The 21,238-nt window shown below is 40.6% G+C and overlaps 1 protein-coding gene across 1 annotated transcript in view; it reads left to right on the plus strand.

The window, feature by feature from the left end:
• The window catches only part of Xrcc5 (X-ray repair cross complementing 5), a 106,010-nt gene that overhangs the window by 31,237 nt on the left and 53,535 nt on the right, over positions 1–21,238 (plus strand). Inside the window, exons 13-16 of the mRNA XM_008825682.2 lie at positions 1,908–2,041; positions 6,948–7,144; positions 17,971–18,064; positions 20,447–20,516. Of these exons, the coding sequence (XP_008823904.1) occupies positions 1,908–2,041; positions 6,948–7,144; positions 17,971–18,064; positions 20,447–20,516 (495 nt within the window). The remainder of the gene's footprint in view (positions 1–1,907; positions 2,042–6,947; positions 7,145–17,970; positions 18,065–20,446; positions 20,517–21,238) is intronic.

The raw sequence follows: 21,238 nt of genomic DNA on the forward strand, positions 1-21,238 counted from the left end.
GTTTCTAGGGAGAGTATCCTTCCTTCTAGAGATAAATCCATCTCTGTCACAGTGGAGGCACACATGGACCTGAATACAAGAGACGTTACTGTTCTATTGTCTGTCTCTACCTCTTGATTATTCCCAAATTAACGAATTAATTAGTGCAGTTCTGGGGATTGAGCACAGGGTCTCATGCATGTTAGGCAAGTAGTCTAACCATTTAGCTATACTCCCTGTCCTCATTCCAAATGTGTTGAGAATTATCTTATAAACATAAACTAGCTAGAGTCTAAAAGTTGAGCATATTTGGATTAGTTGGCCTATTTTCTGAGACTTAACATATTTCTATTTACATGTTCCTAAGTAGAAAATGTATCTTTAAAGCTGCTGGCAGATTTCCCAAGGTGATAATTATGTAGGCATTTGTAATACCAGGGTGATCTGGCATGCTTTTAGCTGGTAGTTACAGCAGTGCTTCTGCAGGTACCCACTCCTGACTATTGCCACCTGAACCCTACACTAATCACTTAGGATGGTAATGGCTGTGACATTGCTTGAAACTGTCCATAGAAGGCTCGGAGAGTTAGGCAAGCAGTGTCTCATTATAAATATCTATATGTGCTTTCATTTTGAGGTAGTTGTACAAAGGGCATCTGGAAAAGTAAAGCATAGAAGCATAAGGCTCTGTTCAGAAACTGCTTACTCTTCTACCCTTTGCTGATTGATTGCCTCTAAAAGCAGTGCTTAAGCTGGACAGCCGTGAGAGCTGCGGTGAATCAGCAGGGTGAAACACATGGTGGTAGAGTTAGAAGTATTCTGGGTAAGAGTTGCTTTTCATCTGTGTAGCTTTGGGTTGTGCCATTTGTATTGACTTGATAGACTTTTGTGGAAGGGCACTTGTTAGGTATTAAGTGAACATGAAAAGAAAGGCTGTCATGTTTCCACCATCAAGGAACTTGAGAGTTTGAATGGCATGTACTCAGGTATATGTAGTGTGCTTAGTGTCATGGTTTTGCAAAAGGGAAAAAGCTGACACTGACAGAGTGTGAAGTTAGCTCATTCTGCTCCAAGAATCTTCCTATAAAAGTGCTGGACATGGTGAAAGTTATATGAAGTCTTTAGAAAGTTTGCAGTTCATTAGGAAGCTTTCCTTTAAAAAAAAATTAATCCATTATATTTTATGTGTATAAGTGTTTTCTCTACATGTAGAAGAGAGCATCAGATGCCCTGGAACTGGAGTTACAGACAGTTGTTAGCTGCCGTGTGGGTCCTGGGAACCAAACCCAAGTCTTTTAGCTAATTACTATTTTTAAAAAGTATTTATTATTTTTATGTGTATGAGTGTATTGCCTACATGTGTGTAAGTGCACACATGTTGTGCAATGCTTGTGGAGGTCAGAAGAGGGTGTCAGATTGCGTAGAACTGGAGTTACAGGCAGTTGTTAACCTCTATGTGGGTGCTGGGAACCAATCCCAGGTCTTCTCCAAGAGCAACCAGTGCTCTTAACTGCTGAGTCACTGCTCCAGCTCCCTAATTACTATTTTTCAAAGAACATATTATCTCATTAAATACTAAATATTTTGTTCATATTGTCATAGAAAAGTTAGGGTTTTGTTGTTGTTTTTGGCTGAGGTGTATTTTCTGGAACATACTCTTGCTTTTGATATGATAATCCATTGTTAAGGTTCACTGAGTGCTGGAACTGGAAAAGACCCAAGAGGGCAATTACTCTTAATAGCTCTTTTCACAGACAAGAAGACCAAGATTCAGATTAAGTACCTGCATAACTAGAGAATATTTTTTGGCAGCAAGTAGTGTATAACCTGCCAGTATTGCTATATTTATAAATGCAAAACTTTTTGTTTTAATGGAGAATGATTAGATAATAGAAATAATTTTTTTCTTTTTTCTTTTCTGTTTTAAGAGGCACAGTTGAGTGCCATTGATGATCTGATTGATTCTATGAGCCTGGTAAAGAAAGATGAGGAAGAAGATACCTTCGAAGACTTGTTTCCAACCACCAAAATCCCAAATCCTGAATTTCAGAGATTATTCCATGTAAGAAAAGTTTTATTTTTCTTTTTAATGTTTTATTTCTTTTTAATGAAAGGAAGCTAAGTGAAGAGTTGTGGTCCCAAAAGATGTTTTATCCTTTGAGGGCCTCATTTGCTGTTTAATGGAAGAATAGAAGTTTTTTCTACTTACTTGAAAAGAGAAAAATATTCTAAGCTTTTAGAAAGAAGGAAAGTTGGAGTCCCCCACCCCACGAATGCACACCACTGGAAGTCTGGTTTAGATCATACCATGGGGCTTAATAAAAATGGATTCTTTTTTATGCTCTTTTGTATTTTATGTGAAGTTTTTAATCTTCTAATGAAGTATCAAAATAGCAGAGATATTTACCACTAATAGGGAAAGAGTTGTTCCAATGCACATTTGTCAAAAGTTTCATAATTAAAGGTAGGATAGAGGTCAGACCCTTTTACTCTGAAATGACTTAGAATAACTAAAATATAGGAGAGTAGAGAATATGTGTTTGGGAATCTTAGACTAACTTAGAATAACTTAGAGGTGGAGATTGACTAAGGGAAATTGGGGGAGCTGATAAGAAAGCTGATTTTTGCCAAGGCAGGAGAGAGACAAGCCAGTATTGACGGGAAAGAATATTCTAGTCCTGGGTTAAGATGATGAAAGCAGGACACAGGCTTCTCTGACCCCAACAAAACTGAAGACTGTCAGAGGTCGCTCTTAGCTGAGTGGGCAAGTGAACTGTGAAAGGCCACAAGTTGTCTCTTCTGAGTCACTCCACAAGACGTTCTTAACCAATTCAAGCCCATCTTTGAGCCTGTTATGGCTCAAGGGAACTGCGTCTTTTGTCATTGTTTTTTGTTATTGTTGTTTTTTTTTTTTTTTTTGGTCTTTTGAGACAGGGTCTCCCTGTCGCCCCAGCTGGCCTGAAACTCACTATGTAGACCAGGCTGGCCTTGAACTCACAGAGATCTGCCTGCCTCTCCCTCCCAAGTGCTGAGATTAAAGACATGCGCCACCACACCTGGCCTGTTTTCATTTTTTAATTTGAGTTTTGCTTGGTATGCCTTTAAGTATTGAAAAAAATCTTTCGTTCTAAAATTAGAAGCATGAAGTTTAATTTGTGAAGACTTGCCTCAGTGAATACTTTAGTGCTCTAAGTGTAATGAAGTATAAATTACTGTTTAAAAAGTAAATCCTTTGGTGGTTTTACAAGTGGACTTGAAGACCTGAGGCTGTGCTATCAGTGAGGGAAGAGCAGAGTAATGGGAAGCTTTCCAGAGGAAACGCCTACAACTTGGCAGATTTGTCTGGAGTGGGCTCTGTGTATGTTCATTAATCTTTGTTGGAATAATGAGTAGATATAAGCCACAAACACAGGCATTTTTTATCTTTCAAAGCTGTGAGCACTGATAACTGATTTTTATATTATAAACAACTGCTTTCTTTTGTAGGGAGCTTTAATGGCTTGTCTGTATGAAGAATAAATACAGATTATGTATCTTTACCAGCACATGCATAAACTGAATCCATCCATCCTTCTTTCCTTCTTTTTTTATTGAATTTTTGCAAATTTCTTAAAATATATTTTGATCATATTTGGATCCCCTCAGTATCTGCATCCCCTTACTCCCCCGACTATATTATCTGTCTGTCTATTGTCTATCTATCATCTTTCTATCATCTATCTATCTATCTATCTATCTATCTATCTATCTATCTATCTATCTATCTATCTATCTATCTATCTATCTATCTATCTATCTATCTATCTATCTATCTATCTATCTATCTATCTATCTATCTATCTATCTATCTATCTATCTATCTATCTATCTATCTATCTATCTATCTATCTATCTATCTATCTATCTATCTATCTATCTATCTATCTATCTATCTATCTATCTATCTATCTATCTATCTATCTATCTATCTATCTATCTATCTATCTATCTATCTATCTATCTATCTATCTATCTATCTATCTATCTATCTATCTATCTATCTATCTATCTATCTATCTATCTATCATCTATCATATCTATCTATCTATCAATCAATCAATCAATCAATCAATCAATCAATCAATCAATCATCTATCATCTCTCCCTCCATAGAGTCAGGTTTGGTTCCCCAATTACCCTTTGATGTATGTTCTTCCACTGGGGCCAACCTACCAAGAGTTTCACATTTAAATGAGACTGACTGTCCCTCCCTGCAGCCATTGGTCACCAATACTTCCTCAGGTAGGGTTGAGGCTCCTTACCTGCTTCCCCACATCTGTGCTGGGATTTTGTCTCCACCTCCACCTCACCCTCTCTTCTTTTTCTTTCCTCCCTCCCTCCCTCCCTCCCTCCCTCCCTCTCTCCCTCCCTTCCTCCCTTCCTTTCATCCTCCCTTCCTTTCTTGGTCTCTCCCCCCTCACTGTGTTCCTCACTCCAGGATGGCCTGGAACTTGAGCTCAAGTGATCTTCCGACCTCAACTTCCTGAATAATCTGGACTACCACAAATATGACCAACCAAAATTAAAACAAAATGAAATAAATATTTTTATTTTTTTTAATTTAAAAATTTATTTATTTTAATTTTATGTGCATGAGTATATTGCCTGCATGTATGTAAGTGCACCTATGTTGTACAGTGCCCAAGGAAGACTGAAGAAGGTGTTGGATCCCCTGGAACTGGAATTAGAACTATTGTTAGCTGACATGTGGGTGCTGGGATTTAAACCCTGGTCTTCTGCAGCTCTTAACCACTGAGCCGTCTCTCTAACCCTGAGATAAATAATTTTAAAAGATCTATAGCAAACATTGGTATTGAAACAACAATAATAAAAATAATAAATTTCTCAACCCCCCAAAAAAGTCTAGGCCCAGATGGAGAAACTGTTTAATTCCATAAAATCTTTAAAGAAGAACACCAATGCTTCTCAAACCCTTCCCATAAAATAGGAAAGGAGGGAATACTACCTAACTCTTTACAAAGCCAGTATTAACCTGATACTAAAACCAGATAAAGATACAAGTAAAAAGGAAAATTATAGACCAGTCTACTTGATGAACATAAATGCAGATTCTTCTTTTTGGGGGGGATCTTTTTGAGACAGGTCTCCCTGTAGCCTCAGCTGGTCTGGAACTCACTATGTAGACCAGGCTGACCTTGAACTCACTGAGATCCACCTGCCTTTGCCTCCATCCATAACTGTAGTTCCAGGGAATCCAATGCCCTTTTCTGGCCTCTGTGGGCATTGCTGACATGGGTGTACTTACGTACATGTAGGCAAAAGACTCATACCCATAAAATAATCAAAATAAATAAATAAAAGTTGCTAAAAGATTATTCACCACCAAGTTGTCTTTACCCCAGAGATGCAGGAATGGTTCGACATATGCAAATCAATAAATGTAATGTATCACATGAGCAGTGGACAGTCTGCCTTGCCCTTGATTCTAGCCCCAATCTTGGTGCATCTCTGTCAACAGTGAGAGCTCTGGGAAAGACCACTTTATACCCATAGTCAGTATCTACTAGATGCTTATTGTATGCCAGGTATAATTTTCTGTGCTTAGAACTCAACAGTAAGCAAGACAAGATTTCTTTTTTATTGGGGGGGGCTAGATAATAAACAATTAAGCTAAATGATTGTTTTAAATGATAAATGCTTTAAAATACAAAGGAGATGATAGACTGACTAGTTAGTAGCTTGGAAGTGGAGGGTTTGCTTCCTATGCATTGTCAAGGAAAGCCTCTTTGAGGAGATATTTGAGCAAAGACCAGAATGATAGGAAAGGGCCAACTCTGCCAAGAACAAGGAGGAAGCCGAAGAGGCAGAGGAAATATTAGCTCAGGACCCTAAGGCAGGAATGAGCTTGGCATGAGTGAACCTTGAAGAGCCCAGTTTTACTGGGCTGTAAATGAGGTTGCAGATGACAGTGTCAGAACCAGGGAATCAGGCAGGGGCTGTGTCATGCAGGGCTTCCTGGGATATGGCAAGGAACTTGTATTAGTTATTCTTGTGTTTCTGTAACAGTAAATACTGGCAGAAACAAAAGAGGGAAGACTTATTATGGCTCACAGTTTCAGGAGTTTCATGACTTGGAAAGTATGTAGAATAGCTCACTTCATGGTGGTGGGAGCTTGTGACAGAGGATAGCTGTTCACATTGTAGTGGGCCAGGAAGTAGCATGCTGGAAGCAGGGATTAAGTAATCTTCAAAGGCCTGCCCCTAGTGACCTAGTTTCACCATACTCCAACTCCTGAAAGTTCCATAGTCTTCCAAAATATCACTGATCAACTGGGGGAATAAGCATTCAAAACATAAGCTTGTAAACCATAAGATGTAAACCATAACAGCTCATTTTCAGATGACTTCCCTAGCTACAGGAAAATATTGAAAGCAGAAGCCAAAACCAGTTAGAAAGTGACTGGGCCAGGAGCAGGCAATAGTGGTATTGGGGTTGGAGGGAGGTATGCAGAGGCGAGGTCATGGAGGGAATAGGCCTTCAGGGCTCCAGGGGACTAGACCAAGGACCTGGATTGGTCTGGGTGCAAAGGATCAGGAAGCGTGGGGAGTCTGGGCCAAGAGGGTACCCCAGAGGTCTGAGGTGCCAATTGAAGAAATGGGCCAGTACCCAAGCTAGGAGGAGAGACAGGATGGGGGGAGCTGGGAAGGTGAATGAGGTTATGGGAGCCAAGGCGCAGTGGATGTGGTCAAACTTACCCAGGAAAGATGCTGGCCTCAGGACTGGGTCTGTTTTTATAGCTAGTTTTAGATGTGATCTGTGTCTTAACAGGAGCCAGCCCACTTGTCTCTTCTACTTGGTATGAGTCTGATAACCCTTCTAAAGTAAAGTCGGAAGATTGCTGAGTAGAAAACAAAGCGTATATGATGTCATTATCAACATTTAAAAATCTTTATACCTTCCCCTACAGTGTCTCCTGCACAGAGCCTTACATCCCAAGGAGCGTCTGCCCCCAATTCAGCAGCACATTTTGAGTATGCTGGATCCTCCCACTGAGGTGACAGCAAAATGTCAGGTTCCTCTCTCTAAAATAAAGACCCTTTTCCCTCTGACTGAGTCCATCAAGAGAAAGGATCAAGTAACTGCTCAGGACATTTTCCAAGACAAGTAAGTACTTGATGTGGTTGCATTTAAGATTTGTGGCAGTCTTGTTGGGGCAGGCTAGAATTATTGGGATTATGGTGTTGCCCAGGGGTTTGTGGAATACTAAGGGAGATGAAGAAGATTTTTACTGCTGCGTGGAAATACTGACTTCTCATAACTGTCTGTTATAGTCATATTTTATCTTCATTGTTTCCTTGGGATTTAGAACTGCCCTCTGGATTGTTGACCTTTGCATCAGCAATCAAATATTTGGTGAATTATACATTGAAAAGCAAAGCACCATGATTGAATACTCAAGCCTCAATTTTCCCCTTTCGTTTACAAATTTTATTACCTTTTTATTTATTTTTGTGTATGTGCACATGCCTGTGCCACAGAGCACGTGTGGAGGTCAGGGAACAACTTTAAGGAGTCTGCTCTCTCCTTCTATCATGTAGGTCCCCAGGACTTGAACTCAGGTTGGCAGTGAGTGCCTTTACCTATGAAACCATCTCTGCAACCCCAGGTTTTTCCTTGCTAAAGTAAGGAGCTTCGGGCAAGAAGAGCAGCCCGAAAGTCAGGAAGTTTCTTTGTTGGGAAGGTTAGGCGTTAAGATTTTTTGAGGGTTTTTTTTTTTTGATCTTTTCGAGACAGGGTCTCCCTGTAGCCCAATCTGGCCTGGAACTCACTATGTAGACCAGGCTGGCCTTGAACTCAGAGATCTGCCAGCCTCTGCATCCTGAGTGTTGGGACCAAATGCATGGGCCAAATGCCCGGTAGGCATTGAGATTTTTGAAGGAAAAGTGAGGAACTGAAAAGTGTTGCCATGTTAGTATGTGGCTGGCATGCTTGGGATGCCGTGTGGGGGCATTTTCAATAAGGATTGCAAATGCTTTTCACGTGATCCTTCAGCCAAGCTTATAAGTGACTAATAAGTTCTTTTCCTCTTCACATTCTGCTCAGAATCTGTATTCATTTCCATACAAATAAAACAAAAGTAAACCTGAAGAAATTGTTCTTGATTCTGAAGAATCATTCGACTATATAACATTAATTGTATGATCAGGCTTCAGTCACCTGGCTGCTGGTGACTGTTTTTGGTAAGCCAGAATAGGCTATTAATTTCTTAATTTCTTATGCTACATTTTGAGATTTGGCTTTAGATCATGATTTTTTTTTCCTTTTTTTTTTTTTTTCTTTTCTCTTTGATTTACCTTTCCACAACTGTCTCTTCATTAGCAAAGTAAGGCTTATTATTCTATAAATACTCCAGTGGAGAAGTGTTAAATAAGTTCCAGAGTCTTTTCTTGGCTCCTATAAGTCATTGATTAGTGCATTACTATCCACATTGAAGAGAAAGCTTTACATTTTTCACAGCTTTCCAGAGATTAACACTCCAAGCTTTGCTACAATCAAATATATATACATATATATTTCTATATATATATATATTTCTATAGATTCTGTCACATGTTCTCCTGTCACCCTGGAGAGATTTACGACTCCTTTTAGTCTATCCTGCTTTCTTCTACACACAGGAAGCCTGTTTCTAAAAATCCTCTTTGTCTCTACCTGTGCCTCTGGATCAGGGCAGGTCAATAGGAGTCTGAGGCCTTTTCTTCCCAAGATGCCTTGCTCTCCTTTCAATGCAACCACAGGGCTATTCTCTTTTGGTATTACAGTTCTAGTTCATGATCTTGATTACCTTCTGGTGTTTTGGGAAAGAAATGGGCCATTTTCTCCTCTTCCTTTGATTAAAATGTAAATTAGCTGGTTAAAAAACACAGCACAGAGACTCAGAAGGCTGCTGTGCTGTGATTTGATCCCTGCTGTGATTACACCTTCAGCTATAGTCTTATCACTCATTCCTCTGGAAGTTTGGGGGTGCTTGGCTTCTTGTTCTCTGCTCCTGGGACTGTGTGTGACACAGCAAGTGATCTGCCTGAGGCCTGGAAATTATCTGACTTATACGTACCTACCCACACTCTGTTCTCGGCCCTTTCTTCTCAGAAGCCTTAATTTTTAAGAACTGCAGAAACAATGGATTTAGCAAATACTCAGTACCCTCTATATTCAAGGATGATTTGATCTCTTTTGTATGGCCCTTAAAACTCTCTGTGCTGGATAGCTTTAGTGTCAACTTGACACACTTGGGTTGAGGGAGCCTCAGTTGGGGAATTGCCTCTATTGGACTGGCCTGTGGCCATGTCTGAGGGGCATCTTCTTGATGAGTGATGTAGGTGGCCCCAGCCCCCTGTGGGGGGTGCCCCCCCTGAGCAGGTGGGCTTGTTTTGCAAAAGAAAGCAGGCTGAGCAGGGCCAGGGGAGCAAGCCAGTAAGCAGCGTTCCTCCTTGGCCTGTGCTCCAGCTCCTGCCTCCAGGTTCCTACCCCCGAGTTCCTACCTTGGGCTCCCTGATGAACTGTGACCTGGGAGATATAAGCTGAATAAACCCTTTCCTCCCCAAGTTGGTATTGGTCAGAGTATTTTGTCACAGCCATGAAGAACAAACTAAGACATTCTCCACCTTTATGAAAAGTTCCATTTGGCCTTAGAGGTTACACTAAGCAGGGGAGAAAGGATTGCCAACACTGAGCTGTGTGTGTGTGTGTGTGTGTGTGTGTAGTCGTCCCTGAACCCAGTTTGTTCATTTCTAGTAGAAATAAGGGCTAGAATTTACAAGTAGTCTCAAACTGGGAATCATTACTTTTCAAACCAGTGGTGTTACTTACTTGATATGATTTTGGTTAAATAATTTTCCTTTTATGAGAATTTCTGCCTCTAAAACTGTCTGGGCAGGCAAGGTGGTTCGGCAGGTAAAGGCTTTTGCCTCAAAAGTCTGGCAACCTGAGATCCATCTCCGGAATTTCAGAAGGTGGTTGTCGAGAAAAACCACTTGACAAAGTTGTCCTCTGACCTCCACATGCACGCTGTAGCCCCCCCCCCCCGCCAATAAAAAATTGTAAACAATCTTATCTCAGGAGATAGTGTAGTAACAAAATCCTAAGTACTAAAGAAAGAACATTGAGCTATTGGGAGGGTAGGTAATAGTTAAAACTCATTGATATAGCAGCATTATGAAAACGTTGCTCATCTGAGAAACTGTCATTCATCTTAGACCTGTTGAATAACTAGTGTCAGTGGTGGTAATTTCTTCACTTCAAATGGGAAAGAGCTCTATTTGCCACTAAGTCTAGTCCCACAGTAGACTACATGTTGCCTCTGTCATCTGAATGCACTGCTTTTCTTAATGTTAACATATGTCCTTGTGATGGAAGTATTATCTCTGGTCATGGAATGACATGAGAACTGGAACATCTGAGGTCCCAGTTGTGTTAACTAATGCATGTGGTCTCCCTGTAGCCCCAGCTGGCCTGGAACTCTTTATATAGACCAGATTAGCCTTGACCTCAGAGATCTGTCTGCTTCTGCCTCCTGAGTGCTGGGATTAAAAGCATGTACCACCATGCCCGACTTTGATTTATTTATTTAAAAAATATTTTATTTATTAAGACTTTGATTTATTTTTGATACTCTGCAGGTAGGTAGTCTAAGGTTTTCTGTTCTTTTCAAGTTGCCTAAGATGACGCCCCATTTACTGTCAGTAGACAGTCTACTTAATATTTAAGACTCAGAGTCTGCCAGTGTGAGTTAGTTCTCTTGCTCTGTGGGACCATAGGTGTCAATAGCTTGTCTTCTGTTTCTTAGGGGTGGCAGAAATATCTGTCTTATAAGGTTGTCATAAGGATTAGTTGAATAATATATGTGGTTTACCTAGAACCCAATATAGTGTGTAGCATGTCATAGAATATAGTGTTTATCAGTAAACAATTTTTTTTACCATGTCCTTAGCACATTAGCAGTAATAACATAATGATATAGTGATGGTTTCACAGAGAGAGTAGAGGCTGTGGGTGGGAACTCAGCTTTCTAGCCCATCTTATTTAAGAACATGTCTATTTTATATGCCTTTCCTGTCCCAGTGGACATAGGGCACTTCATCCTTCATCCCTTCACTGTTCCTTCACCTGGGGTCTGAACTCCCATCAGCTGACTAATCTGTTACCGTAGTCGCTAATAGTGTCTTCTTTCCTCTGTATATTTTGTCTCTCTCCTCCCTCTCTTCCCTCTCATCCCTCCTCATCCTCCTCACATCAACATTTCTTTTCATCTAAAATGCCCAGGTTCTTCCTTCCTGTTGCTGCTTGTTGCTATGACTACTCTAATCCTGTCTTTCCTTTCCAAGCTAGGCTCATTGAAGAACAGTCTACATGGCTGCTGCTCTCAGCTTATTCTCTTCCACCGTAACTGCTTCTCTGAAAATGGTCTTTCAAGAGATAGAACTGCTAAATTCTCTCGGCTTTGCAGTTCTTTTCATTAGTGACCTTTCTCTTTGTAGCATTTGACAGTGTCACTTATTTTTTTCCTCTTGAAACTTGTGTATCTTGCTTAACTTCAACTTCTCCAGATTTTTCTTCCTAATCTTTGGCAACTTGTTGACAGATTGACAGATTCCTCTGGGGTTCTCCTCTCTCTGCACCAGCCTTACGTGTTGATGTGTAGTCCCTTGTCTATAGGACTTATCCTCAGAGCAGCTCACATTGACTGGATACAGCATGATACTGAACGCCTTACTGGCATTACCTGTTTAGATCCTCTGTGCCTGCCTATGAAGTAGGTGGTTTTGTTTGTGCTGTCTTACAGCTGAGAAGGCTGGGGATTAAAGAAAAGGAGCAAACTTGCTCGAGATCTAGTGGTGAGTGTTGGAGTAAGCATTTACATGTGAGTGGTCTAAATCCAGAGCTTACACAGTTAGCCATGCCATTTTGCCTTAGCAATGCAGGTCTCACAACCTTTGCTAATTTCATACACAGGGCTTCAGAAACCACTGAATATCTGTCCGAAGCCCAAATTTTCATCGTGTCTAATAGTTGGTGTCTGTAGTTATCTCAAGTTCAGTTATGCAGAATAAGTTCATAGTCTTTTTCCTAGCATGCTTCTTCTAAACGCCTCTTCATGCTGTTACTTCAGTGAATGACATTTGATTTCCTGGGAGTCATCCCTTTCTTTAACTTTCCATGTCTAATCTGTTTATCATGTTGTATAAATTTATCTCAAACCCACCCCTTTCACTTCAGGTTAGTATAGTGGCTAATGGCATTGATTTTGGAGTCAGGTAGATTTGGATGTAAACCCATGCATTTCTCTTACTAGTATTTGAAATTGGCAAGTTGCTCTGTGTTAAGCAAAACAAATCCCTGCATTTGATGAGCCTTTGTTTGGTCATCTTTAGAAGATAATGGCAATAGCTAACTCTGAGGGTTGTTGCAAAGTTTGAGATAATTTAAACGTGCTTAGCTTAGTGACTAGCACTTTAGCTCTTAATAGCTGTTTCACACCAGCATTGCTTTTATAAAAGTTCTCTTCATTTTAGTCTGCTTTACTGAGATAACCTTGTAACTGATTTCCTCTTTCCAGTCTCATTCTTCTCCAATACATTTTACTACCTGAGCAGGTTTTGTGTGCCTGCTTGTTCTCTCTGTCTCTGTCTGTCTCTCTCTCTCTCTCTTTTTTTTTAAACATATACTGGCTTATTAAAGAGATATTGTGAAGGATACAGAGGAAGAGATATACAGAGCAAGGTATGTAGAAAGGGTCTCAAAGCGTCCATGTCTTCTCTCCAGTGCACTTCAGGAGCCTTCAGGTGTTCAGCTATTCAGAAGCCGTCTGAACCCTGCCCTTTGAGTTATTATGGAAACTTCATTATCTAGCCAAGATGGAGTAAATCAGTGGCCATTGGTGATCAGCTTAACCTTTCTTCCCCTCTCTTCCAGAGTGGGTGGAGCTGAAACTCTCAACTCCAATCCTGCCTTAGTCTTGTTAGTGATCTCTAGAATCCCCTTTTCTGGAGCTACCTAGGGGCTGCTAGCTAACCAGAGTTATTTATTGTTTATTTATTGATTGATTGATTGTTATTATTTTGAGACAGGGTCTCACTGTGTAACCCCTGCTGGCCTGGAATTCTCTATGTAGACCAAGCTGGCTTTGAACTCTCAGAGATCTACCTGCCTCCACCTCCCAAGTGCTAGGATTAAAAGTGTGCATCATTACACCAGGCTCAGAATACCCTTCTTTTTTAAATTTAAAGAATCGGATTACATCACTGCTTCTTAAAATTCTTTAATCTCTGTGTCTCTTTGTCTGTCTGTTTCTCAACTCGATCGGCATAAAAACTATGAACCCCTCTTCCCAGAAAAATACCTTTACACACCGCACCTTGAATCCGGTCTGAGTTCTGATTCCTTGACTCCTTAATGCCATCCTTGGCCTGCGTATTAAAAACTATTGCGCTCAGTGACCGCTCATTACTTACTACATAAGGTCATCAGCCTGATACACACATGAGAAGCCCTGATCAGCAGAAAGGCATATCCATGTGTAATCAGCTGCCTCAGGGAAACTGTCTTCTCTTCTCACCTTCCCTTTGCTGTTGGGGCTTGAATCCCAGGAGTTCACGCATGCCAAACACGTGTTCAATCAATGAATTGCACCCTCAGCCCATCCGTACATCGATGTATTTTTCAGGACTTCCATCTTTTAGTACTTTCCATCCTGAACTCTTGCACTGCAGCCCAGTACAACTATTTGCCAGTTGCGATCTGCTGCTTATCACAATAGTTTGTCTGTCGACGTATTTATCTTGTTTATTTGAACTTCTAAGTGCTGATTGTGTATTCATGTTTGTATACCTAGGGTTTAGAATTTAGCTTAGTGGCTGACACATCATAAATATTCAGTATGTGTTGGGCTAACTAATTACAAGGTTTGTACATATTTCTGAAAGAAAATGAAAAAAAGAACAAACTACTTGTGGTCCCATCATCCAGATGCAGCACTATGAATGTTTGCGTGTCTACTGTGCCTTCATGTATAATTTCTACCTTCTACTGCTTAGTGTCTTTGGACATGACGTCATTGCCCTTCCCAATTTGGCCATGATGGTAACTTAGTAAACTCTAAACTCGAGATGTCCAAAAATTAAATCCCAGTGAACATGTTCATGAAGATGTAAGATTTCAGGGCAAGTTGGTGACAAAACTGGAACAGGGGCTGGTGAGCTTGGCTCAGCAGATTAAAGCACTTGCTGTGCAAGCCTGATGACCTGAGGTGGATCCACAGAACCCATGGCAGAGAGAGAGAAAATAGACTTCTTCAAGCTGCCCTCTAACTCCATATGCATGCTGTGGCATGTGTGTACCTGCACTCACACATACAGAAACACACGGAGACACACAATAATAAAGAATAAAACTCCAAACAGACCCACGAACTCTGAGACTAGAATCCAGGCCTTTGCCCCCAGATCTTCAGGAGTGTTGGTAGCGTCTGCTGTGAGGAACTGGCACTTTCTGATGTGCGTGGCTGTGACTTTTTTGTTTTCACAGACTGTTGGATTGCTAGGCTTCATTTTGTGCATTTTTCTTCCATCTCTACCATCAAGGCTTTGTGTGTTTTTGTTCTCTACTTACAAAGGAAGCACTCTGGATGATTTTTACACTTATGTTTCCTGGTCCCTGTCCTTCTATCTTCTCACTTCTCTACTTCTCAAAGAGAAAATGCCAGTCAATAGAAAGTTTCAGGTAATAAAATGTTGAATTCATGTATATGTGACCGTGGTAATACATATGTTAATTAATTCCAGTTAACCATTCCAGTGTTAACTTAAAAATTTTTTTTAATTTTTAATTTTTGAAAATTTCATACATGAGTATTGTCTTTGCATTATTTCCACCCCTCCCAGTCCCCCTCCAACTCCTCCAATGTCTCCTACTCCCTCTCAATTTCTTATTATTGTTGCGTATGCATACATATATATGTGTAGTGCACAGAGTCCATTTAGTGATGCTTTTACTTTTAAAGTATCTTATCATATATGACAAGTTTAGTCTTAATTTTTCAATTAAAATGGGTTCTTTTATGTGTGTATATGTGTGTACATGTGCATGCATGTTTGGTTTGTGTGTGTATTTACATACCTGTGTGGGTGAACAGGCGTGTGTGTGTATAAATGCCATAGCACAACCTAGGATGTCATTCTTCAGGCACTGTTCACTTTTTTTCCTTGACACAGGATTTCTCCCTCATCTAGAATTCACCAAGTAGGCTAGGCAGGCTGCTAGCTGGTGCCAGGGATCCACATGTCTCTGCCTCCTGACTACAGCATACTACTGTACTTGGCTTTTTTTACATCGACTCTGGGGATTTAACTTAGGTCTTTAGGCAAACACTTTACTGACTGAGCCATCTCCCCAATCCTAACTAGATTGTAGTTACAAACTTCTTAGTTACTAATTTCCTTCAGTAATTTCTTTTTTTAAAAAAAATTAGTTTTATTGTTATGTGTCTAAGTATTTTGTCTGCATTTATGTAGGTGTGTCTGTGTTGTACATTGCTCGTGGAGGCCAGAAGAGGGCGTCAGGTCCCTTAGAACTGGATTTACAGATGGTTGTGAGCTGCCATCTGGGTGCTAAGAACTGAACCTGGGTCCTTTGTAAGAGCAGCCAGTGCTCTTAACTTCTGAGCCATCTCTCCATTCTTATCATTCAGTTGTCTCTTGATGGCTCCTTTGTCCTATACTGATTGTTTCTCTGGAAGAAAATTCTTCATATATTTATGTTCTGCATTGTGAGGGAGATGATGAACAGAGCCTTTGGACTGAATTTTCTTCTTTTTTTTGCAATTGACTTCCTTTTGACTTTAAGACAGGTTGGTATAGCCAGTGCTTGAGGCAAGATGCTTTGATGGTCTTTCTTGGAGTCATTTTTCCTTTAGCACATGGGTGCTGTTGGACTTTGTTAGCATAGTGCCCAAAACAGAATTGGTTTTATAGAAAAGCAAATTAAATTAAAAGATGTTTCTTTTTTTTTTTTTTTTTTTTTTTTTTTTTTTTGTGTCTTTTTGAGTCAGGGTCTCCCTGTAGCTCCAGCTGTCCTGGAACTCACTATGTAAACCAGGCTGGCCTAAAACTCACAAAGATCTGCCTGCCTCTGCCTCCCAAGTGCTGGGATTAAAGGCATGCGTCACCATGCCTAGCAAGATGTTTCTTTTTTAAAAAAATATTTTATTTATTATTTGTATTTTATGTGTATGAGTGTACTGCCTGTATGTATGTAAGTGCATCCATGTTGTGCAATGTCTGTGGAGGTCAGAAGAGGGGGTGAGATTCCCTTGGAACTGGAGTTAGGGACCGTTGTTAGTTGCCATGTGAGTGGTAGGAATTGAACCTGGGTCTTCCGCAAGAACAGCCAGTACTTTTAACTACTGAGCCATCGCTCCAGTCCTGGTGTTTCTTTTTTAAATTTACTTCTTATTTTATGTATATGAGTTATGATGGTTTGAATGAAAATGTCCCCCATAGGCTCCAAGTATTTGGGCATTTTGTCCCCAGATGAAGGCACTGTTTTGGGAGGTTTTAGAAGGTGTGGCTATCCTGGAGGAAGCATGTCACTGGGGATGGACTTAGAGAGTTCTTAAGCCTTGCCAGATTTCCAGTTACTCTCTGTTTCCTGTGCCTGCTTGAGGATGTGCTCTGTCCACCTCTGCCAGCCATGCCTCCCCATCATGGTGGACTTTAATCCCTCTGGAAGCATAAGCTCAATAAGCTCAAATAAACTCTTCATTCTATAAATTGCTGTGGTCAGTGTTTCTATCACAGCAACAGAAAAGTGACTAATACATGAGTGTTTGCTCAAATGTGTGTATGTGTACCTCATTGTGCCTGGTGCCCATAGAGGCCGGAAGGTATCAGATCCCCTGGAACTGGATGGTTGTGAGCCACCATGTGTGTGTTGGGAACTGAACCCAGGTCCTCTTCAAGAGCAGCATGTACTCTTAACTGCTGAGCCATTTTTCTAGCCCAAAAGGTATTTGATTTTTTAAAAAGTAGTTTAAGATATATTTTTTAAAGTTCTTGCATATTTAATTAATGATTGGTAAGTTTTGACAGTTTTTTTTTTTTTTTTTTTTGTGACAGGGTCTTCCCTGTAGCCCCAGCTGGTCTGGAACTCATTATGTAGACCAGCCTGGCCTTGAACTCACAAAGATCCTCCTACCTCTGCCTCCCTTGTGCTGGCATTAAAAGCATGAGCCACCACACCTGACTTGACAGGGTCTTTTGTTTGTTTGTACTTTTATTCATGTGTTTTGCCTGCATGTATGTAAGTGTATCTGTGTTGCACAATGCCCATAAGTGGTCAGAAGAAGGCATCAGATTCCTTGGAACTGGAGTTATGGATGGTTGTTAGTTACCATGTGAGTTCTGAGAACCAAACCTGGGTCCTCTGCAAAAACAGTGCTCTTAAACCACTAAGCCATCCCTCCAGTCCCAGTTTTGACAGCTTCAACTAGAAGTTTATAGGGGTCTTAAAGATACTAATACAAAGAAGGTAGGTAATCACACACAAGGTTCTTTTCTGAACATGATAAGCTCATGGCTATCAGTTCTGAGATAGGGATTAGGAAATACTGTCTGAAGGAGAGATAGATTTCTTAGTTAAATGTCAAACTCTTGTTACCTGTGCTTGCCATTTCATCCTTTGCATGTACTTCCTGATCCTGCTGTTAATGATTTCTGTACTGATGTGAAACAAAGCCAGAGCTGTTCCACAGGCTGCCAGGGCACCAAGGCTGAAAGAGGGAGGCCAGCTCTTTCTATAGAAGGCCTGAGTACTGTGGCTCTTTGTTTTGGATACTTGGAGAATAACTTTGTATTCTCACAGAAAATAGCCTAGGTTTTGTATTTTTGTTTTGCTTTGTTCTTTTGTAAGTGGAAAAATACCTGTTTCTTTTCTAGTGATGAAGGGGCATCCATTGCTAAAAAATGCAAGACTGGGGGAGAAGAAGGTCACTTTAGTGTCTCCAGCCTGGCTGAAGGGAATGTCACCAAGGTAAGTGGAGCTTTTCCAGTGCACTTTCCCCCTATGGGAAAGTTAGGACTTGGAGCAGACCGTATCAAGTTTGATGAGACTGCTAACTGAGCACTTTCTCTGTTCCTCTCTATGTGAACATAAAGGCTCAAACCAAGCTTCTTCCTTTCTTTCTGGAAATAATTATCGATGAATTATCTGTAGAATTATCTGTATGATTTGTCGTAAACAGAGCTCTAACATGTAGAATGTGGAACACTTTTTGTTTTATAGATTTTCTTGTTGGTCATTTTGCAACTTTCCATTTACTCAAGATGACAGGATTAAATGGGGTTAATGATATGGCTCTTACTCCCCAAATGCATAAAATTTAAGTTAGTATACCTTTTCCACTTTTTTTCCTAATATAAAACTTCAGAACAGTATTGGCAAGTTTAGGATTTCCCAAATCAAATACCTTTTGATACTGAGAGCTTCATTTAATGAGAAGATTTTTAGAATTTAAACATATTACCCTCTTTTAAGCGGCATTATTTTGAATCAACAGATTTAGCACATTATACTAGGAAAGATAGTGTTAGACCTGCCCTCGTGCCCATCTCAAATAGAAATGCTTTCAGAAAAATCAGGTTTCTGAAAAGTGATTTGAACTTCATTGAGATCTTTCCTAGTATAGAGAAAAAGGCATGATCTTATGTTGGGAGACCTGTTTTGCTCACTATTCCAAAGCAAAGTAGAAAAAGTACATTTTATTCTTAGTTTACCAGCCTCTTGCTTTACTCTCCTCAGAGCTGAGTGCTAATAGATCTTTAGGGTTGGGACCAGCAGATCAAAGATAGCAGCATGATCCAAAAGTATTGCACGGTGTGGTGGAGAGTTGCATGCATGAAATTTTACACCTGACACTGCAGTAAATACGTATGATCTGCTTTTATTTTGTTTGTTTTGAGACAAGGTCTTCATGTAGCTCCAGCAGGCTGGCCTTGATCTCACCTGCCTCTGTCTCCCAAGTGTTGGGATTAAAGGTGTGCACCACCACGCCTGTCTTGCTTTTACTTTTTTAAAGATACGTTAAATATGGGTATATTTGTGTGTTCTACCAAAACTTCAGTGCCAAATAACCAGAAGAAGGCCTCCTAAAAAGGCAGTTTAAGTGACTTAAACATTAAGCTATTTTTTCTCGTGTCATTGTAGTAGGGAAAGTTATTTAGTGAGACTTTATACTACAATATCCTCCCTTTCCTAATTGGGTATCAGTATGTGTTACAGGAGGTCTATGCCCCATAAAACCTCTAGGCTAGGATGGCTAGTGGCCTGGATCGTAATACTTCTAACCTCTCTGGAGGAGTCAGCTTGCAGAAAGCAAGCCAAGTGAACGTAGTAACCATGTAACTGCTTGGATTGTTTAGCTTTTTTTTTTTTTTTCATATTTTATTGACTTATTGTATATGTGGTTGATGCACATGTGTGTGCCATAGTGTACATAAGGAAATCATAGGCTAACTAACATGAGCTGGTTCTTTCCTCCACCATGTCATTCTGGGGATTGGACTCAGGATTGAACTCAGGGCTCAGAGGAGAATGTCTTTACCCACTAAGCAATCCTGCCCACTCCTGGATCTTCTAAGTTAAAATTAAAAAAAAAAATTATTTTATGTGTATGAGTGTTATACCTGCATGTGTGTAAGTGTACCCATGTTGTGCAGTGCTCATGGAGGACAGAAGAGGGCGTCAGATCCCTGGAGCTGGAGTTACAGATGGTTGTTAGCTGTCATGTGAGATTCAAACATGGGTCTTCTGCAAGAACAGCCAGTGCTCTTAACTGCTGAGCCATCTCTCCAGCCCCAATGAATCTTCTAACTTTTAATAGAGCCCTGGAAATCAAAATGATAGAGAGTCCTCTTTGTCTTTAAGGACACACTACATGAAGCCATCTTGTATTGCTTGGGGTGTGGTGGTTAGTTTTAACTGTCAACTTGACATAATCTAGAATCACCTGGGAGGAGTCTCAGTGAGGAACTGTCTAGATCAGGGTGTGTCTGGGCATGTCTGGGCATGTCTGTGGGGAATTGTCTTGATTACATTAATTGATGTAGGAAGACCTGCCCATGGTGGGTAGACCATGCCCTAGGAAGGGGATTCTGAAAAGGTTGAGAAAGCCAGCTGAATACTAGCATGCACACATTCATTGCTCTCTTTTCCTGATTCTGGATGTGATATGATCAAGTTCCTACTGCTGTGACGTCCCAGCTATGATGGACTGGAACTGTGAGTAAAATAAACCCTTTCTCCCACAAATTGTTTTTGTCAGAATGTTTTATCACAATTGGAATAAAACTAAGACATGAGTGTTTCCAAAAAGAAAAGTAACCTATAGGCTTATTATCTGTGGGTCTGTTCTAGGTTGGAAGTGTGAATCCTGTTGAGAACTTCCGTGCTCTAGTGAGACAGAAGATCACCAGCTTTGAGGAGGGTAAGTGATATGCCACTCACTTGACATTCAAGAGAAGGTAATTAGTCTAACTGGTTTAAACTCTGAATTAAGAGCTGCAGTGTTTTGTTATAATGCTTTATACAGCATTTATCTTTTTAAAAAATATATATCTTATTATTTTTTATTTTATGTGTATGAGCGTATTGTCTGCATGTATATAAGTGCACCTGTGTCATCCAGTTACCCTCAGGTCAGAAGAGGGTATCAGAGGGTGTCTGGAGTTACAGATAGTTGTTAGCCACCCCATGTGAGTGCTGGGAATCGAACCTGAGTCCTTTGCAACAGCAGCCAGTGCTCTTCACTGCTGAGCCATCTCTCCAACCCCCACATAGCATTTATCTTTACTGGCAGATATGTGCTTGTTGGGGTTATAAGGCAGCATTATCAGCACATGTGGGTAAACACAGCATAGGTTGCCCAGACAAAAATGGAACTGTTGTGTTTCTTTACTCTGCTGGATAGCTTTAGTGTCAACTTGACACACCTGGGTTGAAGGAGCCTCAATTGGGGAATTGCTTTTATTGGACTGGCCTGTGGCCATGTCTGTGGGGCACCTTTTTGATTGTTGAGTGATGTGGGTGGTGCCATCCCACTGTGGGTGGTGCCACCCCTCGGCAGGTGGGCCTGTGTTGTATAAGAAAGCAGGCTGAGCAGGGGCCAGGGGAGCAAGCCAGTAAGCAGTGTTCCTCCATGGCCTGTGC

Source organism: Nannospalax galili, unplaced genomic scaffold, assembly GCF_000622305.1.
Source record: "Nannospalax galili isolate Female #2095 unplaced genomic scaffold, S.galili_v1.0 scaffold127, whole genome shotgun sequence".
NCBI classification, from domain to species: Eukaryota; Metazoa; Chordata; class Mammalia; order Rodentia; family Spalacidae; genus Nannospalax; species Nannospalax galili.